General features: G+C 43.5%; 4 protein-coding genes across 4 annotated transcripts in view; all 4 read left to right on the forward strand.

Moving 5' to 3' along the window:
• The window catches only part of mettl6 (methyltransferase 6, methylcytidine), a 30,990-nt gene extending 30,538 nt beyond the window's left edge, over positions 1-452 (forward strand). The window contains exon 6 of the mRNA XM_078287425.1: positions 412-452. The gene's annotated coding sequence lies outside the window, so the exon portion shown is untranslated. The remainder of the gene's footprint in view (positions 1-411) is intronic.
• Positions 453-2,003: 1,551 nt separating this feature from the next.
• On the forward strand, positions 2,004-7,313 carry LOC144537828 (C-type lectin domain family 17, member A-like). The gene is made up of 4 exons (XM_078287427.1): positions 2,004-2,283; positions 2,725-2,876; positions 2,978-3,105; positions 6,429-7,313. Exons 1-4 carry the CDS (start codon positions 2,193-2,195, stop codon positions 6,607-6,609), a joined length of 552 nt encoding a protein of 183 aa, XP_078143553.1. The 5' UTR covers positions 2,004-2,192; the 3' UTR covers positions 6,610-7,313.
• A 4,827-nt stretch (positions 7,314-12,140) lies between these two features.
• On the forward strand, positions 12,141-14,757 carry LOC139913067 (C-type lectin domain family 17, member A-like). Its single transcript, XM_071901001.2, has 4 exons — positions 12,141-12,426; positions 12,850-13,001; positions 13,107-13,234; positions 13,592-14,757. Exons 1-4 carry the CDS (start codon positions 12,336-12,338, stop codon positions 13,743-13,745), a joined length of 525 nt encoding a protein of 174 aa, XP_071757102.2. The 5' UTR covers positions 12,141-12,335; the 3' UTR covers positions 13,746-14,757.
• A 1,860-nt stretch (positions 14,758-16,617) lies between these two features.
• LOC139913066 (snaclec rhodocetin subunit alpha-like) lies at positions 16,618-26,365 on the forward strand. Its single transcript, XM_078287370.1, has 6 exons — positions 16,618-16,637; positions 18,566-18,658; positions 23,595-23,939; positions 24,472-24,623; positions 24,724-24,851; positions 26,053-26,365. The coding sequence occupies exons 3-6, from the start codon at positions 23,633-23,635 to the stop codon at positions 26,204-26,206; spliced, it is 741 nt and encodes a 246-aa protein (XP_078143496.1). The 5' UTR covers positions 16,618-16,637; positions 18,566-18,658; positions 23,595-23,632; the 3' UTR covers positions 26,207-26,365.
• Positions 26,366-27,318: the final 953 nt, after the last annotated feature.

The following is a 27,318-nucleotide window of genomic DNA, read 5'->3' on the forward strand; positions in this document are numbered from 1 at the left end:
ACTAAACAACAAAAAATCAAGATGCCAACAGACACACCTTGATGACAGCAGAACACAATATAGTGGACAATGGTACAAAAAGATCCATAAAGTGACAAGTAAGCAAAATAAAAAATAAATTTGCCCTACTGCAGAAAATGAAATCATTGGGGAAGTGTGGTACTGAGTGGGAGTGTGTGGGTGTGTGTGTGTGTGTGTGTGTGTGTGTGTGTGTGTTAGCATGTGCATGCATGCAGAAGGAGACCAAGAATGGGAAATAAGTGAGAGAATTGTTTGAGAGATGTAGATTCATTGGCAATATGGATGTAACTATTCCATCAGTATCCTCTATATCTTATGTAGAAAACTGACTGTGTCCGTGCATGTGTGTGTGTGTGTGTGTGTGTGTGTGTGTGTGTGTTCCTCCAGCAGGGTCAAAGGTCTACAGACTGGTTTTACTGAGCTTTGGCCTGCTGTGCATCTTACAGTCCACTCTCAACATTTCCCTTCGGCTACAAGCCTGTGAGTATCAGCCTGTCCTGCACTGTCCGCACCACACAGCAAAAGGCAAATACACCAGTTGAGTAAAACTGCTGACAACAGATAAGCAAGCCTCTGTGAAACTAATGAAAACCCATTTGAAAAGTTGAAAAGTTGAAATAGTTGTATCCTTTAGTGCAGTGGTTCTCAACCTTTTTCATATCAAGGACCCTAATTTAGTCCACATTAGGGCCACGGACCCCCATTTGAAGATTTTCTTTCTCTCTGACCCAAATCTGATAATATTTTTATTGTCAGATATGATTTTGTACAGAATTCCATGACTGTCTGCATTGTAGGTAGAGACATAACAGTGTAACTATGATCAAAACAGTCATTCTTCTACATTGCCTAATTGTGTTAACTTCTTATAAATAATGCTGAAGTTTAACAATTCATCAATTTGCCCCCCTGGAACCCCCTCAAGGACCCCTGGTGGTCCCCGGACCCCATGTTGCGAACCACTGCTTTAGTGAGTGGCGTTCTGAATGATAGACCGATGCTAATGCCCCGTTCAAATCATACTGGATGTACAGTGAAAACAAGCGGGACATGCGGGATGTTTTGTAGGCTCGATATCTCCCACTTGACATCACGATGGCGAACATGGCCGATCGGTTCCTTTGCTCCTCGATGGCTTTCAGAAGAAGAAAATAATATCGGTTGATTGTGAAATACCTTAGGATGACAAGAGCGGCACGGCAGTTGACCTTACGATTGTTCTTACGTACGTTCAACTTGTGAACACTTCCAAGTTGTAACAACAGTGCCTCCTTTCTATTACAAACAATGAGAAAAAGAAGCTAGCGCTGGGGAAAAAAAAGAATTTCTCTCATTGCTTCAAAGCTTCTCTAACCCCAGAACTACACAGCATGGGTCCCGTTTGCGTATCCGGACTTGTTGCGGCCCAGTTGCAGCTCGGCAGTTTAAGTTGTACTGTGAGGAACATTAATGTACCATACAGTGTACAGTACTTTTGTCACTTTTTTTTTTTAGGTGTACTGTCGCCAAATATAAGCTTGTCAGCGGCTATCCATGGATAACCTCATCTCCAACATTTATTTAAGCAACACTGGTTCATGTATCCTCTATTTTGTTAACTGACATGGTGATAAATAACTACAATAAGCAAAATATTGGCATTTCTATACATTTATATGGCAAAAATACGGAACAGACCGATGCGTAGTCCATCAAAAATAGAAGTCTTGCGTATCTCCAGAGTTGCGGCTCCGTCAGCAGATCCGTCAACGTGCTACAGAGCAGCCAGTGCAGCAGGTTGCATTAAAGTTAACGGCTGCATATCTGATCCGACCCAAACGGACGGAACAGAAATGCAGCCGGTGCAGCTATGCCGTAAGTTTCTCTCTGAAAGCACGGAGCCACAAAGAGGAACCTCTATCTTTTTTCCCTTCACAGATGGGTTTTGTGAAGAGTTGCCTGGCAATATCACCCTGATGGTTCAAGAGAGAGACCAGTTCATAAGGCAAAGGAACCGGTTACAGACCAGTTTTGACAAGTTACAGACAAAGTGCAACCAGATACAGGCCGAAAACAGCATCCTGACCAAAGAGACAGAACAGTTACAGACCAGTTGCAATGAGTGCTTGAGAGCCGGCAATGCTGATAACAAACTGGAACAGCGCTTAAAGGCTTTGACCAGAGATAAGAACATGTTAGAGAACCGGGTCAGTCGTCTAGGAGATGAGATGAAGACACTTCAGGAGGAAAGGGACCGGCTGCAAATGAAGCTTTCTGAACTGGGTGAGTGATTTCTTCTGTTTAAACCTTTATTTATCCGGGGCAGGTTTTGCGGTGCAGGCAGGATCGAACTGCTTCACATTCACACAGTTCCACACTTTCACAACCACAGTCTGTTAAATGCTTTGCTCAAGGGCACGTTGATGCTGATTGTTTGAGAAATATACAGTATATTTCATGTTCAGCATATGTTGACGCATGTACCATCTGGAATATTCTTTTCTACACCGTCTTCTGACTCTTGTAAGCAAGAACACATTTTCTTGCCATTCATACAATTTTTACATTTTTAATTCTTACGCTTTTTTTGCTTTATCCCCTGCTTCTTTCTGTTCTATTTTGATCTGTCCTGTCTTTTCTTGTGTTTTCTTACCTTGTCTTACCTTGTCTTACCTTGTCTTACCTTGTTCTGTCTCGTCCCGTCCCGTCCCGTCCCCTGAACAGAACAAAACGCCCAAATCTGTCCCTCAGGATGGAAGCCGTACCTGTCCAGCTGTTACCTGCTCTCTTCTGACAGAAAGACCTGGGAGGAGGCCAGGCAAGACTGTGCGATGAAAAGAGCTCACCTGGTCATCATTAACAGTGAAGCAGAACAGGTGTGTGTGTGTGTGTGATACACTTTATTCACCTCCCACTCACAAAACACAATCAATAAAGCATGTCAAAATCAAATTAAATATACAAATCTCCCTCACAGGTAATGCTCAGTAAGTGGTTATTAACACTGGGTGCTGCTGGTCAAGTGTGGATCGGCTTGAATGATCAGTCAGTTCGGTCCAGAGAGAAGAAATGGACTTGGGTGGATGGAAGCGCCCTGAATGTTAGGTAAGACGGTTTGAACATTTCCCAGGCTGTAATCCAGAGCTGCAATCATGAATAAGATGTTGCTTTTTAAAGGGTAGTAGTTAATCTGAGTCCTTGGTAAACAAAGTGACAACACTCACACACTGGATGCTCAATATTTTACAGATACTGAATGATGATGATTTCTCCAAAATGTATACAGACAGCATTACGGAATTGAACTCTTCAATTCACCTCAGTTCAGTTCAATTCAGTGAACTGTATTTATTCCCTCAGGACAATTTTCATGGCAGGCATAAAAAAAACACGTTACCAAAATAGTAAAAACAATGCTCCCGGAAATTTCCAAGTCCGGTGCATCACACTTGACATGACGACATGCTGACTGTTAAAAGGGATTAAAACTGGGTAAACAACAAATGCCTAAACTAAATTCTAACTGCTGAACCTGACCAAAACCTACAACACAGCCTAGTTAATATAGACCAACAACTAAAAACTCCATGAAAAGTTCCTCGACAGGAAAATTCCCCCGTCAATGCCGTTCAACTCTCACCGTGTCCCGATGGCCTATTTACTCAGTCCGTCCTCAGGCCGGCGGCGCGATGACTGGACTTCTCGTTCGGGAGGCCCTCCGTAGCTCCTCTCTGTCAGCAGCTCGGTGCTGCAGAGCAGACAGTAGCAATTACTGATTTGAAAACTCGAGAGGTGTACACACACATACCCAGGACCGAGGATCACTTCCCTTTATGGAAGCGGTTGGGAGCGTTGTATCGAGGTGAGTGCCGGATCGGCGTCTTGTGTAGAGGCTGTCGTCACGTTGGCTACAGTTGGCGATGGAGGGCGTTAGGCTACATCGTTCCCCCGGTCTCAGCGGTCGGTTGTGTTGTGGGGTCCCTGGTCGGCTTGGTCAGTTCCGGTTACTCGGATCAGGTTGGCAGTCTTCTGTCGTGTCCTGTGGCTTGCCTCAAGTCATTCTGCCAGAGCACGCCCCATCCTCTGCAGGTGAATCCGCTTTTCTTCATTAGCTGATCTATCCTTGAATTGGGCAGGGAAGAGCCTCATGGGAAGCACAGCTATGCTAATTTGCTAATCAGCAACTTCAGTCTGTGAGTAGTCTCAGAAAAAACAAAAAGCACAACATGCAAAAAAACCCAAAACAATAACCCAAGAAAAAAGATAGCCAATAGCCCAAAGCAATATCACACAGCAACCCAAAAATACAATGTGGCACAGCAATCAAAATATACACACAAAATATACACAACAACCAAAGTATTCACTGCAGTCAAATTATAATAGCATACCCACAGAATCCGTTACCAACTTCTCAAGCATCATAAAGTCTCCCCCCCCTTTTTTCAGTGGTCGTCCCGACCACTACCTATGCATCATGGTACCTTTTGGGTGGCAGGCCACAGGTGGCCCGTGTGGCCCGTTCAGGGACATTGGGCCACATGGGTGGTCATGGGCCAGCTTCTGCAGGCTCAGGTGGGTCGGCTGGTGCAGGGCAAGCTGCAGGAAGCATAGGGTGGCCCAAAGGGAACTGAACTAGGGAGCCACAAAGTGGGTGGGGGTGTTCCCTTCATCTGGGGCCTTCTCTCCTGGCCTCCCTCCGCTGATGGGGCCGGGTTAGTCTGGGTCACCTGCAATAGATAGAAGGGGGCATGGTCGCAGATTGTTATGGTGAATGGTTCGGTTGGGACCCTCTTTATTTTCCGGTCATAAGATCTAAACTGGGTGACCCTCGCTTAATAGAGACACTACCATAAATGGCTCTGGTGACCACCTTGGTGCCAGCTTCCCTCTTGCTCGTCGGCGGAAGTTGCGTATAAGGACTCGTTCTCCTGGGAGCAGGGAGTGTTCAGGCATAGCGATTGTAGCGTTCTTGGTCTCGATCTTGCCTGTTTTTTGTTTGTTCCTGTACAAGCTGGTATGCCTTCGTAAGAGAATGATAGTGTTCCTGTGCCCAACCCTGGAGATCATGTGGCTCTACTGGTGGTGCTACTCCCATTGCCCAGTCAATGGGGAGTCGGGCATGTCGTCCAAAGACCACATAATGTGTGGTCATCCCAGTAGTGCTGTGTGTCGTATTGTTATAGGCTTGGAGCAGTGCAGGCAACTTACCTGGCCACTGTGCATGATCACTCTCAGCCAAAGAGGGTTTGGTTGAACCTCTCACAGGCACCCTTCCCCTGTGGATGGGTTGGAGCGGTGCAGCTCTTGTGACAGCCATACAGTGTGCAGAGTTCGTTAAGCAAGGCAGACTTGAATGCAGCACCCCGGTCAGAGAGTATGTGCTCTGGACATCCAAACCCCTGGATGAGGGCATTGTAGAGGGCTTTAGCAGTGGCATCTGCAGACTGGTCCTTCACTGGTACTGCTACTGGGAAACATACTTGGAAAGCAAGTCTGTTATTACAAGAATGTAGGGATGATTATCTTCTGGACGACCCAGAGAAAGATAATCTATACCTACCACTTCAGGGTAAGATGTGCTAATAGGCATCAAGGGTGCTCTCACCTCTGGGCCAACCTTGTTACACAAGCCCAGGGGGCAGCTTGCTGTCCACTCCTTCACGTCATGACTCATGCCAGGCCAGAAGAATTGCCGGTGCAGGACTGAGAGGTTCCGCTCACTATTGGGATAACCAGTTTCTTGGTGATAATCTTCCCACAAACTCTGGGTCTCCTGCTTTGGGACCAGCAGCTGGAAGGCTTGAAGCTCAGTGCCTGGTTCAACACAAAGTCGCCTTGCACCTCGCAGCACAATCATTAAACAGTTGGACTAGATATGAGGACGAGGACTGACGTACCTGGGTTGATGGAAGACATTTTTGTTCCTTCCATTCCATTCAAACTCTTCAAGCTCCAACTGCTCCAACAGATCCCATTGTTTTTACTGGTGATAGTCGTCATGTCTGCAATGTAAGTGGTTTACATTCACGCTTTACATTACATTTACATTACGTTCGACTATAACATGCGCTTAACAGGTAGGCCGACTGCAACATTTGTTTCCTTTAAGATGTTAATTCCAAGCAGAGAAAACCATTTTTGTTATCCTGTGATCTCAAGATAATCTTCTCATTATCAACGAAAAAAACGTAATGAAATTCCTTGTATGCGTACATGCTTGGCCAATACAGCTAATTCTGATTCTGATTCTGATTATCATATAAACAAAATGTGTTCTCTCAAAATCATGACATAAATGACTCGATATTTCAAGAAAACAAAGAAAATAAACTCGTTATCATCGGAAAACAGCATAAATAAAATGTATGAATACATGTCCTCAATGGGCTTCCGTAACAAACAGTGTGTCATGTTGTATTTTGCAGTTTCTGGAAAAACGAGGAGCTGAACCCTCGGTACTATTTCAACTGTGTGTACTCTGACCCGGCCGAGGACGGGGGCTTGGAGAGCTGGTACAACACCCGCTGTGGAGAAACACACCGCTGGGTGTGTGAGAAAGAGCTGAAGGGATCCACCAGCTCCACTGGATCCACCGGACCTCAATAAGACTCACGCAATCTTTATTTTTAGCTCTCTCGCTGCTCTCTCTCACACACAACATATTCTGTGTTGTTTTCGATAGGTTCTTTTACTATATTGTACCTCTTCTGAATATAATTTAATCAAATGTCTTTTATTATGTGAATAAGGAAGGACTTGCCACTGATATGTTTTTATGTAATGTTTATGTTTATGACTGTTTATACGTGTATTTGGAGGCAACACCTTGTGTGGCATTGTGTTTTAGCCTGACTATAATATAGTCATTTGGAGAAACTTGAGTATATGCATTAAAATTCAAATACTTGTATTCAAATGTGTTGCTTCCTATGGCCTCAGATAGTTCAATTTGTACTACAACCATAGAGTTTGAAATGATGTTTCATGACTTAAAATAGCACAAGGGGAAGTTAAATAATGTGATAGTGTGGTAATGAGCGGAAGTGTGTGTCTGTGTGTGTGTGTGTGTGTGTGTGTGTGTGGATGGCATCAGTCGGCCCAGTATCAGTCCATAGAAAAACTCTACTAGTCGACGTCACACATTAGAGTCTTAATTCTCTGGTTTCTGGCTTTGACAAACAGCTGAAAATCAAAATGTCCTCGGCTGTGGGACTGACATCTAAGAATAAAATTGAGAATATAAAGTTAGATGCTGTACAATCTCTGTAAGAGTTCTGCAATGCTTGTAAGGTATTGATATGTAATGAATTGAGTAAAAGATATAGGATTAAATGCACATTTCTCCATCATGTGTGATTATTATCTGTGGCTGCTGACAAAACTGTCGTGATGAAATCAGTTGGTTACAGAAGGGGAAGGACGAATTGAGACACACACACTAACATGCCACTATGCAAACACACACATTTACACATATGCATGCACACATACACACACACACACATACACACTCTCTTTCTCAATCACACACACATATATCAGAGAGGCAGTTAATGACTTCTCCGTCATGTATGATTATTTGCGGGAAGGAGGAGAAGTTGTTGCATCTTTTGCTGAGGAGCTGGTGCTTTAACCCGTGACTTTGTTGTACTGTTGGTTGTTTGCGATGTTGTTGTCAAGTTGATGTTGTTCAGGACTTGATGTTTATCCCACTGCTGCAGTCAGTCTAAGTCACAACGGATAAGAGAGTTAGATAAAGGTTAGATAAAACGATAAAGGCAAATGAAAAGTTCAGTTCCAAAATGAGATATCCACCATTTTTAAAAAAAAAATGACTCTCCCATATTGACAGCTGGCATGAAAGTGAAGCACATTATGGGTTAGTAGTGAAGTTAGGAGTCATCTTAAGACATTTTTCCAAAATGGATCGCTTTAGAATGAAACCCTTCAAATTAAACCATGGACTGCAATGGTAATTAGTGTTTTTTAATACTTTCATTTGTGTTGCCATCTGGGTTTTGACCCAAAATAATTTTAAAAAAAGCAAATCGATGCTCTTTATCTGCGGATGGTGACAAAACTGTCATGATGAAATCAGTAGGCACAGATGAGGAAGGATGGATTGAGACACACAGACAGACACTAACACACCAAAATGCAAATGCACTCACATTTACACATATGCATGCACACAACCCACACACACACACTGTCTGACACGTGTGTCAGAGAGGCGTTTGCTAACGGGGACTGGAACGACAGAAACATTTCATCGGCCATCATACTGTACTTCTTAACTGCTGGATCAACAGGGTCGTCGTGCAGGAGATGGAGATGGCAGATTATATCAATTCACAGGCTGATGGAGAGAGGAACAGAGTGGAGGAGAGAAAGAGACGTGATTCAGGTCTGAATATTGATCGATCAATATTTTTTAATGCCTTCTGAGCTTTAGTTAGCTTAGTTTCCCTGTTTCTTTCCATAGCTCTTTTCTCTTACACTCTTGGGTCATAGTAATATTGTCAGGGTGCGGTGACCTCTGACCCTGGGAATGTTTACTGTTCTAGAAATTGAAGCTTATCCTACAGTTGCACTCATTATAAGTCCCTCTGGATAAAGCCATCTGCTTGAAGGGTAAATGTAAATGTCGGCCCGCCTAAGATTTCTTCCTTTTTTTTTTTTGCTATAACAAAGTTTTTTTCATGGGAGTTTTTCCTTGTATGCATTGGGGGTCTAAGGCTGGTGGTGTCAGGTAGGTCAGGCTATGTAGAACAGGTAGGCTGTTATGTCTTGCTATAATCTGCCTTGCTCTTCCTGATGTTTGTCCCATATCATTCTGTTCTATTGCTGATTGTCGATCAGTTAGATCTAGTTAGGCTCATTCTAAGTCCTTTGAGACATGTTTGTGATAAAGGGCTGTAGACATAAACAAACTTGAACTTGAGCTTGAATTGTACTGCATGTTCTCTATGGCACAAACCAGCAAACGGCAATATTAACCACTGCAATCTCCAAATTGCAAGAGCAATTCGTTTTCATTCAACAGACAAGTCCATACACATATTTTTCTCACATTTCTTTTTCCAAAGGCAAACATTAAACCATAACAAAAAATCATACTTCTAATGTAAACTTGACATACATAATGTTTTCATATATAGACGTATATGAGTGTTTATAGCATTAGTCGACCCATTCAAACATTCACTGTAAAAGTGAAGGAAAAGTGCAGCAAAACAAAGTAAAAGTAATCCAATGGAAGGATTTCAACTCATATCATCAGTGCTACCTCGGCTTACTGTGGTAAGTAAGTACGATGAACACTGTGGTACACTGTGGTCAAAACAATCACAAAATCAATACTCCTTTTTGCATCTAATACGTTTGTATTAGATGCAGTTACTAATTTACCAATTTATTTAAAAAAAAAAAACAAGGGGCCTAGTAAACATCACTAACATAACAAAACAAACAAAACTGACAAAAAATGAAGATGCCAACAGAAACACCTTGATGACAGCAGAACACAATATAGTGGAAAATGGTACAAAAAGATCCATAAAGTGACAAGAAAGCAAAATTAAAAAAATAAATTTGCCCTACTGCAGTAAATGAAATTATTGGGGAAGTGCGGTACTGAGTAGTTGTGTGTGTGTGTGTGTGTGTGTGTGTGTGTGTGTGTGTGTGTGTGTGTGTGTGTGTGTTCCTCCAGCAGGCTCAAAGGTCTACAGACTGGTTTTACTGAGCTTTGGCCTGCTGTGCATCTTACAGTCCACTCTCAACATTTCCCTTCGGCTACAAGCCTGTGAGTATCAGCCTGTCCTGCACTGTCCGCACCACACAGCAAAAGGCAAATACACCAGTTGAGTAAAACTGCTGACAACAGATAACCAAGCCTCTGTGAAACTAATGAAAACCCATTTGCAAAGTTTTAAAAAGTTAGTATTTTTATCCTTTAGTGAGTGGCATTCTGAATGATAGATTCTATGCCATGTTAATGCCGCATTCAAATCATATTGGATTTACAGTAAAAACAGGCAGGACATGCAGGATGTTTTGTAACTACTCCTCTGCGGCCAAGGCTGACCGCTGTCTGCCAGCAAGTGCATTGAGGGCCAGTGATGAGCGATCAGGATTAACCTCAAACGATTCTCCCTCATCCTTTCCTCCCTCAGTGGGGGGAATCAAGGCCAACGGGGGAAACCCGTACAGCATAACGCGCAGCCAGTCGTACGCGAACACCTCTACTCCCAGCAGTGCGTCCTGGTCGTGGAGAGAGAAAAACAGCAGACACTGTGCGTTCTCTCTGGATGCAAACAGATCCACTGTCGCCCTGCCAAATCGCTCTCAAATCTGGTTTACCACAGCTGGGTGCAGTTTCCATTCCCAGTAAAGAGGATTGCCTCTGGACAGCAAATCCACCCCCAGATCCTGAGCCCCGGGGACGTGCGTCGCCCTCAAAGAGAGGAGATGCGCATCGCTCCACAATATCAGTCTGCATGCCAGCATGTGTAACTGCTGCTGGAGACGACCGTCCCAGATCCCGTTCACTATCCTGCCCTCGTGTACTCCCCCCAAGCCTGTTAAGCTGGCAGCGGTAGTAACCACTTTTCTGAACAGGACTGCACCCGTTGGCACGCCCTTTGCCAGAAAAGACCGTTGATTCCAGCGGTTCAATGCGAGTACGCACGTCGCCGAAACTGTCACTCTGCAACAGCCGTGACGCACCGGGTCTAACCTGACAGAGGTCACCCAACGCTGGAAATCTCTCATGTACAACCTGCCGAGTCTCAGGGCTGAAGCCATCAAGCCCAACAGTCTCAGGCACAATTTGAAGGAGACCGTCCTCCCCATCCGAGCGCGCAAGCAGAAGCCAGTCGTCTAGGTAGGTGGCCAGGTGGATCCCCTGCTCCCTGAGCGGAGTTTAAGCCGCCTCGGTACACTTCACAAACACCCTCGGGCTGAGAGACAGCCCGAACGGCAACACCAGGTATTCGTATGCTACGCCCTGAAACGCAAATCTCAGATATTTCCTGTGTGGAGGATATATCGGGATGTGAAAGTACGCGTCCTTCAGGTCGCTGGAAGTGAACCAGTCGCCCAGGCGTACTAAATGCAGAAGGGATGCGTGTGCGAGCATACGAAACTGGAACTTCCTGAGATGCTTGTTCAGGGCACGCAGATCCAGAATTGGATGGATCCCGTGACCCCCTTTCTTTGGCACCAGGAAATATCTTGAGTAAAAGCTGTTTAGGCTCGCTCTGATCATTATCGCCCCTTTTTCCAATAGCAAGGAAATTTGCTCCTGTAAGACACGGGCTGATTCCCCCTGTGCCCGAGAAGCCACTCTGACACTGTATAAGCTGCCCAACTTTCTCTCCTCAAAGACAGGAGGAAATTGAGCTGAGCTCTGCCGGGGCCGGTCGGTGCGACCGGACGCTACTGCGCCTGCGATGCTGCTGGGACAGCGTTTCTGGACCATTTCTCCCCCGAGAGACCGGAGGCCCCATCTAAGGGTGTTACAAAGCGGGAAAACAACTCGTTTTGCAGTAGTGTTTTCGCCCTCGGCTGGATGCGACAATGGACAATTTATTTAATTTATGAAATAAGTGTGTAACTGTGTGAGACATCGAATGAATGTTATGAAAGAAAACTAAATATCTAGGACTTTTCAATGCAATATGGTTTTAATAGGATAAAAACTTGGTAAGAGCATCATGAGTTTGATTTCTGTAATCAGTTTCAACTTCAATAAATTCAATCATTCCATACAAATTCAGAAAACAGAATTTAAATTCAGTTGTCTGCTGGAACAAATCTCATCACTTTCAACCTAAGTCATTTACACAAACACAAGATATTTTGTCAAAACTTATGTCAAATTATCAAAGTACAAATCAAAGTTAAGTCCCAAGTCAGCAGAACCCAAGTCAAGTCTCAAGTATTCTCTTCATGCATCAAGTCAAGTCTCAAGCAATTAATTGTAATTGTAATTCAATTATTGTGACTCAAGTCCAAGTAATGTGACTCGAGTCCCCGCCGGCAAATGTTTCTCTCTGAAAGCACGGAGCCACAAAGAGGAACCTCTATCTTTTCTCCCCTTCACAGATGGGTTGTCTGGCAATATCAGCGACCAGCTGATAAGGCAGAGGAACCAGTTACAGACCAGTTTTGACAAGTTACAGACAAAGTGCAACCAGATACAGGCCGATAACAGCATCCTGACTGAAGAGACAGAACAGTTACAGATCATTTATAATGAGCTTTTGAGAGCCGGCAATATCGATAACAAACTGGAACAGCGCTTAAAGGCTTTGACCAGAGATAAGAACATGTTAGAGAACCAGGTCAGTCGTCTAGGAGATGAGATGAAGACACTTCAGGAGGAAAGGGACCGGCTGCAAATGAAGCTTTCTGAACTGGGTGAGTGATTTCTTCTGTTTAAACCTTTATTTATCCGGGGCAGGTTTTACGGTGCAGGCAGGATCGAACTGCTTCACATTCACACAATTCCACACATTCACAACCACAGTCTGTTGCTACTGCACAAGATGGGAGTTAAATGCTTTGCTCAAGGGCACATCGATGCTGATTGTCTGAGGAATATACAGTTTATTTCATGTTCAGCAGATGTTGACGAATGTACCATCTGGAATATTATTTTCTACACCGTCTTCTGTAACATTTATACAATTTTTAAATTTTTAATTATTTTTGGTTTTTGTTGCTTTATCCCCTGCTTCTTTCTCTTCTCTTCTCTTCTCTTCTCTTCTCTTCTCTTCTCTTCTCTTCTCTTCTCTTCTCTTCTCTTCTGTCTTGTCCTTTCCTTTCCTTTTCCTTTCACAGAACAAAACGCCCCAAGCTGTCCCTCAGGATGGAGGCCGTACCTGTCCAGCTGTTACCTGCTCTCTTCTGACAGAAAGACCTGGGAGGAGGCCAGGCAAGACTGTGAGATGAAAAGAGCTCACCTGGTCATCATAAACAGCGAAGCAGAACAGGTGTGTGTGTGTGTGTGTGTGATACACTTTATTCACCCCCCACTCACAAAACACTATCAATAAAGCATGTCAAAATCAAATTAAATATACAAATCTTCCCCACAGATAGTGCTCAATAAGTGGTTATTCACACTGGGTGCTGATGGTGAAGCATGGATCGGCTTGAATGATCAGTCAGTTGCATCCGGAAAGAGGAAATGGACTTGGGTGGATGGAAGCGCCCTGACTGTTAGGTAAGACGTTTTGAACACTTCCCATATATAGTATATGTATGTACTGTATATACAGTATATATATATACAGTATATGATAGGATAGATACATTGTCTTACCTGTTTACTGTGGAAAAGCACTTCAGGACCTTAAGCGCATTTTATAGTCAAATGTAATGTCAACGTAATATAAAGCGCGAATGTAAACAATGCGGTGGTACTTACATTTAAGTTTTTCTACATCTGCGTTGATATCCCGAACACAGGGTGGCAGAAAAAACATTTTTTATCCTGAGATCTCAAGATAATTTTCTTTCTTATCTTACATGTCCTCAATGGGCTTCCGTAGCAAACAGTGTGTCATGTTGTGTTTTGTAGTTACTGGAAAAAAGAGGAGCTGAACCCTCGGTTCTATTTCAACTGTGTGTACTCTGACCCGGCCGAGGACGGGGGCTTGGAGAGCTGGTACAACACCCGCTGTGGAGAAACACACCGCTGGATGTGTGAGAAAGAGCTGAAGGGATCCATCTGATCCACTTGATCCACCTGATCCACCAGATCCACCGGATCCACCGGACCTCAATAAGACTCACACAATGTTGCATACATGAAAACACAGCAGACACGTAGATACACACATAGACTAGACAAAATCTCTCTCTCTCTCTCTCTCTCTGTCTCTCTCTCTCACACACACACACACACATATAGATTTTTATTGTGTTTTCAATTGGTTATTTTATTATATTGTACCTCTTATAATTTAATCAAATGTCTGTGCTTTTTATTATGTGGAAGGAAGGCTTTGCCATTGATATGTTTTTATGTAATGTTTATGTTTATGACTGTTTATAGTTGTATTTGGAGACAACACCTCAGTCTGTGGCATTGTGTTTTAATCTGACTATGATACAGTCAGTTGGAGAAAGTTCAGTATTAAAATACATTGCTTGCTATGGCCTCAGATAGTTACATTTGTACTACAACCACAGAATTTGAAATGATGTTTTCCAAGCATGTCAAATTAATAATCACCAAAAACGTTTTGTAAATAGAAGCAAATAGATAGATAGAAGCAAAACTAATGGCTACTTTGTGTCGGAGAGATAGAAAAAAATAAAAAAAGCCAAAGGAGCTTCTAGAATTCTCTCACCTCAAAACAACCAAAAGAAAGAAATACACAAAACAACAACTTTACAAAACAGATGACAAGCTAAGACACAAAATAAGATCCATAAAATGACAAGGGGAAAAAAAGACTTAAATCATAGAAGGGGAAGTGAAATAATGTGATAGTGTGGTGGTGATGAGTGGCAGGGTGTGTGTGTGTGTGTGTGTGTGTGTATGTGTGTGTGTGTGTGTGTGGATGGCATCAGTCAGCTCAGTATCAGTCCATAGAAAAACTCTACTAGTCAACATCACACATTAGAGTCTTAATTCTCGGGTTTCTGGCTTTGACAAACAGTTGAAAATCAAAATGTCCTCGGCTGTGGGACTGACATCTAAGAGAATATAATAATAATAATAATAATACAGAATATAAAGTTAGATGCTGTACAATCTCTGTAAGAGTTCTGCAATGCTTGTAAGGTATTCATATGTAATGAATTGAATAAAAGATATAGGATTAAATACACATTTCTCATGTGTTATTATTATCTGTGGTTAGTGACAAAACTGTCATGATGAAATCAGTTGGTTACAGAAGGGAAGGACGAATTGAGACACACACACTCACACGGCTATATGCGAACGTACACTTTTACACATATGCGTGCACACACCCCTACACACACTCTCTCTCTCTCTTTCTCAATCACACGCACATGCATCAGAGAGGCGGTTAATGACTTCTCCATCATGTGTGATTATTTGAGGGAAGAAGGAATAGATGTTACATCTTTTGCCGAGGTGTTATTGCTTTAAGGCTTGACTTTGTTGTACTGTTGGTTGCTTGTAATGTTGGCGCTCAGGACTTGATGTTTATTCCACTGCTGCAGTCACAACGGAGAGTTAGATAAATGTCTAAAACGGCAAATGAAGAGTTCCGTTCCAAAAGGAGATATGCACCTTTCAACAAAATGATACCCACTCTCCTATATTGACAGCTGAAGTTAGGAGGCATCTTAAAGGAGGAGTATCATTTGCTTTTTCAGCAATTTTATATAATTACCTGGTGTCTATAAAATACATCTGTGAAGTTTTTTTTCAGTAAAAATCGTTTAGTTATAGCTTTAGCTATTCACTTCCCAGTGTTTGTTTCCCACCTACAAGAAAACAGGTTGTTTTACATAAGCAGCTTCTTATGCTAATGAGCTACTGCTCTGATTTGCTGACCTTTCTGGAAGGCCCGCCCTTAGCGCTGATTGGTCGATTTCAGACAGTACAGTGTCTACATAGAAACTGGAGCAAAATCTGACTGGCTTGTACAAGGGGGCGTGTTTTATAGTTAGTGACTGTGGGGAAATGGCACAGTAACATGATTCAATTTTTTTACTGTGATTACTTCACACCTCCAAGTACCAAAATCACCAGAAATACTAAGAATTGCCACATCCTAGGATACCCCCCCTTTAAGACATTTTTCCGAAATGGATCGCTTTAGAATGAAACCCTTCAAATTAAACCATGGACTGCAATGGTAATTAGTGTTTTTTAATACTTCCATTTGTGTTGCCATCTGGGTTTTGACCCAAAATAACAAAAAAAAGCAAATCAGTGCTCTTTATCTGCGGTTGGTGACAAACCTGTCATGATGAAATCAGTAGGCACAGATGAGGAAGGATGGACTGAGACACACAGACAGACACTAACACACCAAAATGCGAATGCACACACATTTACACATATGCATGCACACAACCCACACACACACACACTGTCTGACACGTGCTTCAGAGAGGCGTTTGCTAACGGGGACTGGAACGACAGAAACATTTCATCGGCCATCATACTGTACTTCTTAACAGCTGGATCAACACGGTCGTCATGCAGGAGATGGAGATGGCAGATTATATCAATTCACAGGCTGATGGAGAGAGGAACAGAGTGGAGGAGAGAAAGAGACGTGATTCAGGTCTGAATATTGATCGATCAATATTTTTTAATGCCTTCTGAGCTTTAGTTAGCTTAGTTTCCCTGTTTCTTTCCATAGCTCTTTTCTCTTACACTCTCGAGTCATAGTAATATTGTCAGGGTGCGGTGACCTCTGACCCTGGACCTGTTTACTGTTGGTAATCTAGGAATTGAAGCTTATCCTACTGTTGCACTCATGGTAAGTCCCTCTGGACTAAAGCCATCTGCTTGAAGGGTAAATGTAAATGTCGGCCCACCTAAGATTTCTTCCTTTTTTCTTTCCTAGCAAGGTTTTTTTCATGGGAGTTTTTCCTTGTATGCATTGGGGGTCTAAGGCTGGTGGTGTCAGGTAGGTCAGGCTATGTAGAACAGGTAGGCTGTTATGTCTTGCTATAATCTGCCTTGCTCTTCCTGATGTTTGTCCCATATCATTCTGTTCTATGGCTGATTGTCGATCAGTTAGATCTAGTAAACTCATTCTAAGTCCTTTGAGACATGTTTGTGATAAAGGGCTGTAGACATAAACAAACTTGAATTGTACTGCATGTTCTCTATGGAACAAACCAGCAAACTTAACAAACCAAATTGCAAGAGCAAAAGCTACACTTTTCCCTAGAAGAGATGTGTTTCTTTTTTTTTCTTTAGTTTGCAGTTTTATTTTCATTCCACAGACAAGTCCCTATATACATTAAACCATAACAACAAAATCATACTTGTATTGTCATATGAACTTGGCATACATAATGTTTTCATGTATTGACGTATATGAGTGTTTATAGCATTAGTGGCTGCATTCAAACATTCACTGTAAAAGTGAAGTAAAGGTGCAGCAAAACAAGGTAAAATAACCCAGTGGAAGGATTTCAACTTACACTAAGTGGTTATTCAGTGGTTATTCATAACCAAACAATCAGGTCTCCTTCTATAAGTATCTGGGGGTGCATATCAATAACACTCAGCTGAAGACTCATGTCGCAAGTCTCTGTTCTAGACTGCAACAACATATGCACTTTCTACGTAGACTCAGGGTCTTTGGTGTAGAGCAGAAACTGTTTTACCAAGCAGTGTTAGAAAGTATAATTAGATATGGGATAACAGCATGGTATGGTTATTTGTCTGTACAGTTGAAATCACAGATTGCTCGTCTAGTGCAGACTGCCATGAAAATAGTAGCCACTAAAAAACATTCATCACTTCAGTCTATTTACGAGCAGTCTCTTAACAGATAGGCTGAGGAAATAGTGTCTGACCCAACTCATATTCTCCACCTTGCGTATCATCTTTTTTCGGTATAAGCACTCTTCTTTCCTGCCTATGTCCATCAAGGCTCTCAACGCCAACAGGTAGGACAGGTTGCTGGCCACAGGGGTTGTGCAATATGGGGATGTGCAATATAATATAAGGTATGCAATCTGGTTGTGTCATCTGTGTTTTTTGTTTTGTTTTGTTGCGATGCTATGTTGCGTTTGTAGGGTTAGGGTTAGGGTTAGGGTTAGGGTTAGGGTTATGGAGTCCAAGACAAATTTCCCTAAGAGGACAATAAAAGTATCTTATCTTATCTTATCTAATATCATCAGTGCTACCTCGGCTTACTGTGGTATTCCCACAGATTTCTTCAAATACAGTGATCAACTACACTGTGGTTAAAACAATCACAAAATCAATACTCCTTTTCCTACGTTTGTATAATCAGTTAAGTTAGTTTAGGTTGGTTTATTGTATTTGCATAGTAATAAATCATAGTAGTAAAGTGTTTAAAAAATAATCTGATGAAATACAATGATTAAAAAACAATAAAAAGATTCAGTTACTGATTTACTAATTTACTAAAAAGCAAACAAGGGGCCTAATAAACATCACTAACATAACAAAACAACAAAAAATGAAGATGCCAACAGAAACACCTGGATGACAGCAGAACACAATATTTTGGAAAATGGTACAAAAAGATCCATAAAGTGACAAGTAAGCAAAATAAAAAGATAAAAATAAATTTGCCCTACTGCAGAAAATGAAATCATTGGGGAAGTGTGGTACTGAGTGGGAGTCTGTGTGTGTGTGTGTGTGTGTGTGTGTGTGTGTGTGTGTGTGTGTGTGTATGTGTGTGTTAGCATCTGCATGCGTGCAGAAGGAAACCACAAATGGGAAATGAGTGAGAGAATTGTCTGAGAGATGTAGACTAGACTAACTATTCCATCAGTATCCTCTACATCTTATGCAGAAAACTGACTGTGCATGCGTGTGTGTGTGTGTGTGTGTGTGTGTGTGTTCCTCCAGCAGGCTCAAAGGTCTACAGACTGGTTTTACTGAGCTTTGGCCTGCTGTGCATCTTACAGTCCACTCTCAACATTTCCCTTCGGCTACAAGCCTGTGAGTATCAGCCTGTCCTGCACTGTCCGCACCACACAGCAAAAGGCAAATACACCAGTTGAGTAAAACTGCTGACAACAGATAACCAAGCCTCTGTGAAACTAATGAAAACCCATTTGCAAAGTTTTAAAAAGTTAGTATTTTTATCCTTTAGTGAGTGGCATTCTGAATGATAGACCCATGCTGCCGCGTTCAAATCATATTGGATTCACAGTAAAAACAAGCGGGACATGCAGGATGTTTTGTAGGCTCCAATAGCTCCCACTTGACGTCACGATGGCGAACATGGCAGCAAATCCACCGATGTCAGTTTCTTTTGCTCCTCGATGGCTTTCAGAAGAAAAAAATAATATTGGTTGATCGTAAAATACCTTAGGATGACAAGGAGTGGCACGACAGTTGACCTTACAGTCGCCATCTTGCATGTGGCCATTCCAAGAAGTTCAAATTGTGAATGCTTCCAAATTGTAGCAACAGTGCTACAAGCATTTCTCACGCAAAGTTCTCTTCAATAGCAGTTGTTTCGATGTCTCACTATGGGATATGGAGACTCCCGTATTGCCAGACAAGCTTATCTCTTACTGCCAAACACCCAGATGTTGGACCAAAGCCCGACTACTCCGCTGCAGAGCCCACGCTCAGGACGGCATGAGCAAGACTCGGGGAAGTGACATCCAACTTATAAAACCTTGCAAGGTGAGGACCAGCTCGCTGCAGCGCAGATATCCTGACTAGAGGCCCTCCTAAACAGGGCCCAGGAAGTGGAGTGCGTGCGTAAACCAGCTGGGGCTTGAAGACCCATGTTTGAGTAGGCCAGTGCAATAGCCCCCACTATCCAGTGGGAAAGCTTTTGTTTTGTAATGGGCTTACCCCTGTAGGGCTTAGCCCAGGACACAAACAACTGGTCCCCTTTCCTAAAACCACCAGTTCTGTCCAAGTTTACACGCAAATCACGCACCGGACACAACATATGTAACCGTTGCTGCTCCGGAGTGCTGAACAGCAGAGGTTGGAAAGCAACAAGATCCACAGGTGAGCATGAGTTGATTACCTTAGCGACAAAAGCAGTGTTAGGTCACCCGCAAATTCCCTGGGGTAAACCACATACATGCAGAATGCACCGACAACGCATGAATATCATCCCCATGTTTTGCCGAAGTCAAAGCCAACAATAAAGCCGTTTTAAATGACAACGGCTTCATGTCTATCTGCTCAATTGGCTCAAATGGGTGGCTTACCAGAGCCTCCAATACAACTGCCAAGTCCCAAGAAGGGGAAACAGGTTTGGAGACAGGGAGCAACCTCCATGCCCCTCTAATGAACCAGCAGATAAGGGGTTGCTGACCCACTGTCTTTTCCCCCAAAGCCATCATGGCACGCAGCAGTACACTTTAACAGTAGAGAATGCTCTCCGCTTATCCATTAAATCCTGAATGAAGGATAGAATCACACCCACCAAACACTGGAAACGGACGCCCTAGCATTCTGAATGATATTTGTAACATTCTGAGGAAACCCGTACAGCAGAACATGCGGCCAGTCGTGCGCTAACACGTCTACTCCCAGGTGAGAAAAACAACGGACACTGTGCGTTCTCTCTGGACGCAAACAGATCCACTGTCACCCTGCCAAACCGCGCCCAAATCTGGTTTACCACAGCTGGGTGCAGTTTCCATTCCCCGTGAAGAGGATTGCTTCTGGACAGCAAATCAGATTCTGAGCCCAGGGGATGTGCATCGCCATCAAAGAGAGGAGATGCACATCGCTCCACAATATCAGTTTGCGTGGCAGCATGTGTAACTGCCGGGAGCGCAGACCTCCCTGACGGTTGATATAGGCCACCATGATATAGGTGGTATTGTCCATCCTCACTAGCACATGATGTCTCTTGAGGAACGGGAGAAAGTGTTGCAGACTCAGAAGGACCGCTAACAACTCTAGGCAGTTTATATGGGCATTCTGACAAGGTGACAAGCTGACATCGGTAGTAACCATTTTTCTGAACAGAACTGCACCCATTGGCAAACCCTTCGTCAGAATAGACCTTTGATTCCAGCGGTGTATTGCAAGTACGCACGTCGCCGAAACATCACTCTGCGATGGCTATGATGCACCAGGTCTAACCTGACAGAGGCCACCCAATGCTGGAAATCTCTCATGTACAGCCTGCCGAGTCTCACAACGAGCAGGGCTGAAGCCATCAAGCCCAATAGTCTCAGGCACAATTTGAAGGAGACCGTCCTCCCCACGCCGAAATGGGCCAAGGCGGCTCTGAATGCGCTCACACACTCGCCGACAGACCAGCTGAGAAAAGCACCGAATCCAGAGACAGCCCCAGAAAAGCTATGTTTTGGGAGTCAATGTACTCTTTTCCCTGTTCACTGTAAAGCCCAGGTCGGCCAGGTGAGCCATAAGAATGTGTGTGTGAGCTATAGCCTCCCGATCCGAGCGCGCAAGCAGAAGCCAGTTGTCTAGGTAGGTGGTCAGGTGGATCCCCTGCTCCCTGAGCGGAGTTTAAGCCGCCTCGGTACACTTCACAAACACCCTCGGGCTGAGAGACAGCCCAAACGGCAACACCAGGTATTCATATGCTACGCCCTGAAACGCAAATCTCAGATATTTCCTGTGTGGAGGATATATCGGGATGTGAAAGTACGCGTCCTTCAGGTCAATGGAAGTGAACCAGGGCGTACTAAACATAGAAGGGATGCGTGTGTGAGCATATGAAACTTTCCTGAGATGCTTGTTCAGGGCATGCAGATCCAGAATTGGACGGATCATGCGCGTAAGACACGGGCTGATTCCCTCTGTGCCTGAGAATATACTACACCACTGAACTGAGGTGGGCCATGGCAAACTGAAGTCTGTAACCTCTGGTTATTCTCTTCAGCACCCACTCTGACATTGTACAAGCTGCCCAACTTCCTCTCCTCAAAGACAGGGGAAAATTGAACTGAGCTCTGTCAGCACCCTCGAGTTTTCCCTCCAGTGGCCGAGGCCAGTCGGTGCAACCAGACGCTACTGCGCAAGCGCACCCTGATAGTGCTGGGACAGCGTTTCTGGGCCAGTTCACCCCCAAGAATGCAAAAAAAGATTGTTTTGCAGCAGTGTTTTCTCTTTTCTCTGTTCTGAAATAATTAACTGCGCCCTCGGCTGAGTGCCTGGATGCGACAGTGGACAATTTATTTATTTTATGAAATAAGTGTGTAACTGTGTGCTTGTGAGACATGGGGGGGGGGGGCAGAGAACAGCCTGCCACCGCAGCGATGTCTCGTCTCCTCTTGGCTGGAACGTGGTGGCGCAGCTCGGGGCCGTACGTCGTAGGGTGGGGAAGCACCTGGGGATTCCTCCAAGGATACACTGGAGAACAGAGTGAGGGAAGCCAGGGAACAGCTGGCCGTCCCTCCAGCGGCGGGGTAGACCCCGAAGATGCCACCTTCTTCCCCCTCACCTGCTGACTGGAAGTCAGAACTGGCCGGCTAGCCTGTGTAGCAGCAGGGTTGAAGGGCTTCTTGGACCAGGCGCCTTTAGCATCGGGGGCTCTGGGAGGCGCAGCAACAGAGACCTGGACCTTAGGGCATTTGGGGATGCGGAAGGGGGGGTTAGGCCTGGAGACCACCTGAGCGAAGGTCTATCTGGGAGACAACTGTGCCGTGGGCTGCGCCCCTCCGTGGGAGACAGAGCTGCAAAGCCTCATCATCCTTCTTCTTCGCCTCGCACCGCTTCTGCATGGAGGCAAGGGCAGAGCTGAATATCCCTTCGGAGACAACTGGAACATCCAATATGTCCTCCTTCTCCTTATGAGGCAGGTTGAGCCACCTGGCTTACTCCTGCAACACCATCATCACCATAGACTTTCCCGTTGCCTGGACAGCGCAGCACTGGCCCCAGAGACAGATGTCTGTGACTGCGGTGATTTAGTCCCACATGGCCGTATCAGGCTTGTCAGCTATGTCATCGGCCTGGTAAGCAGTGAGCATGGAGGTGACATTGAGCGCCCTCACCACCATGGCAGCAGTCTTATACGCCCTCTCAGTCATGGTGGACTGGAACCGGTCTGCTTTTGACGGCAGAGTGACCTGGACAATGCAGCCGACAGCTTAGGGTGGAGGTGAGCTGCCCCCAATGGTTCCATCGGGGGTAGACGGGCCATGGCATGCTTTTCCATCCCCTCAAAATCCAGAAAAGACACCCCTTGGACAGGGGTCTTGCTGGAGTATGGATTCAGAGACAGACTAGAGTGCTACCGCTAATCTCTCTGAACACCTTACCTATGGAGAAGGTAGGCGAAACCCGGAGGTAGTTCCAGGGAAACGAGCGTTCGGCGACGGATTTGTCTGCTCTGATCTGTGAACGGTTAAGCTAGTGACGCAGTGTCAGTCCTATATAAAGGGAGGACGCAGACATCACAACTGCCAGCCACTCACGGCTGGCATAGTGGGTGCTTCGCAAGGGAGCATATCCCATAGTGAGACATCAAAACGAATGCTATGAAAGAGAACTAAATATCTAGGACTTTCCAATGCAATATGGTTTTAATAGGATAAAAACTTGGTAAGAGCATCATGAGTTTGATTTCTGCTTTTAGTTTCAACTTCAATAAATTCAATCATTCCATACAAATTCAGAAAACAGAATTTAAATTCAGTTGTGTGGGGGAACAAATCTCATCACTTTCAATCTAAGTCATTTACACAAACACAAGATCTTTTGTCAAGACTTTAGAAACCTTTTTAAGTCATCAAAGTACAAGTCAAAGTCAAGTCCCAAGTCAGCAGAACCCAAGTCAAGTCTCAAGTATTCTCTTCATGCCTCAAGTCAAGTCTCAAGCAATTAAACTTCTGACTCGAGTCCAAGTCATGTGACCCGAATCTACACCGTTCTCTCTGAAAGCACGGAGCCACAAAGAGGAACCTCTACTTTTTTCCCTTCACAGATGGGTCTTGTGAAGAGTTGCCCGGCAATATCACCCTGATGGTTCAAGAGAGAGACCAGCTGATAAGGCAAAGGAACCAGTTACAGACCAGTTTTGACAAGTTACAGACAAAGTGCAACCAGATACAGGCCGAAAACAGCATCCTGACCAAAGAGACAGAACAGTTACAGATCAGTTGCAATGAGTGCTTGAGAGCCGGCAATGCTGATAACAAACTGGAACAGCCCTTAAAGGCTTTGACCAGAGATAAGAACATGTTAGAGAACCGGGTCAGTCGTCTAGGAGATGAGATGAAGACACTTCAGGAGGAAAGGGACCGGCTGCAAATGAAGCTTTCTGAACTGGGTGAGTGATTTCTTCTGTTTAAACCTTTATTTATCCGGGGCAGGTTTTGCGGTGCAGGCAGGATCGAACTGCTTCACATTCACACAGTTCCACACATTCACAACCACAGTCTGTTAAATGCTTTGCTCAAGGGCACATCGATGCTGATTGTTTGAGGAATATACAGTATATTTCATGTTCAGCATATGTTGACGAATGTACCATCTGGAATATTATTTTCTACACCGTCTTCTGATTCATGCATGTTTTACATGTGAATACTTGCCATTCATACAATTTTTACATTTTTAATTCTTAGGTTTTTGTTGCTTCTTCCCTTGTTTCTCTTCTCTTCTCTTCTCTTCTCTTCTCTTCTCTTCTCTTCTCTTCTCTTCTGTTCTCTTCTGATCTGATCTGTCCTGTCATTTCCTTTCCTTTGCTTTCCTTTCCTTTCCGTTCCATTCCTTTCCTTTCCTTTCCTTTCCTTTCCTTTCCTTTCCTTTCCTTTCCTTTCCTTTCTGTTGTTTTCCTTTCCTTTCCTTTCCTTTCACAGAACAAAACGCCCCAAGCTGTCCCTCAGGATGGAGGCCGTACCAGTCCAGCTGTTACCTGCTCTCTTCTGACAAAAAGACCTGGCAGGAGGCCAGGCAAGACTGTGAGACGAAAAGAGCTCACCTGGTCATCATAAACAGTGAAGCAGAACAGGTGTGTGTGTGTGTGATACACTTTATTCACCCCCCACTCATAAAACACAATCAATAAAGCATGTCAAAATCAAATTCAATTTACAAATCTCCCCCATTAGGTAATGCTCAATAAGTGGTTATTAACACTGGGTGCTGATGGTGAAGCGTGGATCGGCTTGGATGATGAGTCAGTTCGGTTCGGACAGAGGAAATGGACTTGGGTGGATGGAAGCGCCCTGACTGTTAGGTAAGACGGTTTGAACATTTCCCAGGCTGTAATCCAGAGCTGCAATCATGAACAAAATGATACTCCTGATTAACAGCAGTATACTGTACAGCAATGATTAGATTTCATAGCTCTGCATGTATGACTCATCAAATTGGGTAGAAACTGTGGCATCCTATTAGCTCAGCAGGCTAAAGCATGTAGCCTATATATATACACAGTATATGTATAGGATAGATACATCATCTTACCTGTTAACTGGAAAAGCACAGCAATTCAGGATCTCAGTCAGTCAGAGCGTGGCAGAGACTCAAGGTTGATTGATTTATACAAACTTGACTTGTATTAATTAGCAGTTTAAATTTAATTTTCATTTGATTTGGTTCAATCAGTTGCTCAGTTCCATTCATTTCCATTGAGTTGTATTTGTTTCAGTTTAGCTCAGCTTGGTTCAGTCGGTTGAACAATGAGATAATCACTATCTGAAAACAGTGACACATAGTACAAAATGACTGACAGAACAGAATTTAAAAGGGTTTTAAAGGGTAGCAGTTAATCTGTGTCCTTGGTAAACAAAGTGACAACACACACACTGGATGCTCAATATTTTACAGATACTGAATGATTAGGCACTGTTTTTTCCCCCCCAAAAAAATGAATACAGAAAGCATTATGGAATTGAACTCTTCAATTCAAATCAGTTCAGTTCAATTCAGTGAACTGTATTTATTCCCTCAGGGCAATTTTCATAGCAGGCATAACAAAAAACACGTTACCAAAAGAGGAAAAAGAACAATCACATGCTATACAGTGCCTTGCAAAAGTATTCACCCCCCTTGACTTTTTGCATATTTTGTTGTGCTATGAAGTTATTTCAAAATACATTAATGTGGGATTTACAGGTCTATGCAAAGCAATCTGTTCCATCAAAGGGAAAACAAACGTGTAGAAATTCATGTTAAAGCATAAAATTTAATTTACATAACAGGTAACAGGTAGGCCGACTGCAACGTTTGGCTTTTCAGTAATATGTCATTATCTTGAGAAAAAAATTTTTTTTCATTTTGATGATGACATAAATAACTCGATATCTTGAGAAAACAAAGAAAATAAACTTGTTATCATTTATTTATTATTCATCAAAACTGCGTAAATAAAATGTATGAATACATGTCCTCAGTGGGCTTCCGTAACAAACAGTGTGTCATGTCGTGTTTTGTAGTTTCTGGAAAAGTGAGGAGCTGACCCTTCCGTTCTATTTCAACTGTGTGTACTCTGACCCGGCCGAGGACGGGGGCTTGGAGAGCTGGCACTGCGCCCTCTGTCGAGTAAAGTTCCACTGGGTGTGTGAGAAAGAGCTGAAGGGATCCATCTGATCCACCGGATCCACCGGATCCACCGGACCTCAATAAGACTCACACAATGTCGCGTACATGAAAACACAGCAGACACGTAGATACACACATGCACACATAGACAAAACAAAAGCCTCTCTCTCAAGCTCTCTTGCTGCTCTCTCTCTCTCTCTCTCTCTCTCTCTCACACACACACATTTTTGTTGTTTTGTTTTCAATAGGTTCTTTTATTAAATTGTACTTCTTCTGAATATAATTTCATCAAATGTCTGTGCTTTTTATTATGTGAATAAGGAAGGCTTTGACACTGATATGTTTTTATGTAATGCTTATGTTGGCATTGTGTTTCAGTCTGACTATGATACAGTCAGTTGGAGAAACTTGAGTACTTGCCTTAGAATTCAAATACTTTCAAATACTTTCAAATACATTCAAATACGTTGCTTGCTACGGCCTGAGATAGTTCAATTTGTACTATAACCATAGAATTTGAAATGATGTTTGCCATGCATGGAAAAAGATTAATGGGCAAAAAGTTTTGGAAATGTCAGTAGAATGTATTCATAATGGGGTTTTTTTATCAACTCTGTTTAGAGCCAAGCTTGGCTGCTGGAGGATCTGATTACCTTTAAAGGAATAATCACCCAAATAATGAAATTCCTGCCTGCATAAGCACCGAGTTGCAGTGAGCCAGAACAAGACCAGAGACATTTCAGTTAGTCTAGTTTAATTTTCACAGTGATAAAAACACTATTTTTGCTGAGGCACTGGTGCTTTAACCCTTAACTTGTTTGCTTGTCATGTTTGGCGTTCAGAAGTTGATGTTTATTCCACTGCTGCACTCAGTCTAAGACACTCCGGATAAGAGAGTTCGATAAATGTCTAAAACATAAAGGCAAAGGAAGAGTTTCGTTCCAAAATGAGAAATCTACCATTAAAAAAAATGACACTCACTCTCTCGTATTGACAGCTGGCATGAAAGTGAAGCATATTATGGCATTATGGGTTAGTAGTGAAGTTAGGAGTCATCTTAAGACACTTTTCCAAAATGAATATATAACACTTTGGAATGAAACCCTTCAGATGTACTTAGTGCAAACAAGGAGTTGCACGCACCGCTGGTGACCACTAGA

Source organism: Centroberyx gerrardi, chromosome 12, assembly GCF_048128805.1.
Source record: "Centroberyx gerrardi isolate f3 chromosome 12, fCenGer3.hap1.cur.20231027, whole genome shotgun sequence".
NCBI classification, from domain to species: Eukaryota; Metazoa; Chordata; class Actinopteri; order Beryciformes; family Berycidae; genus Centroberyx; species Centroberyx gerrardi.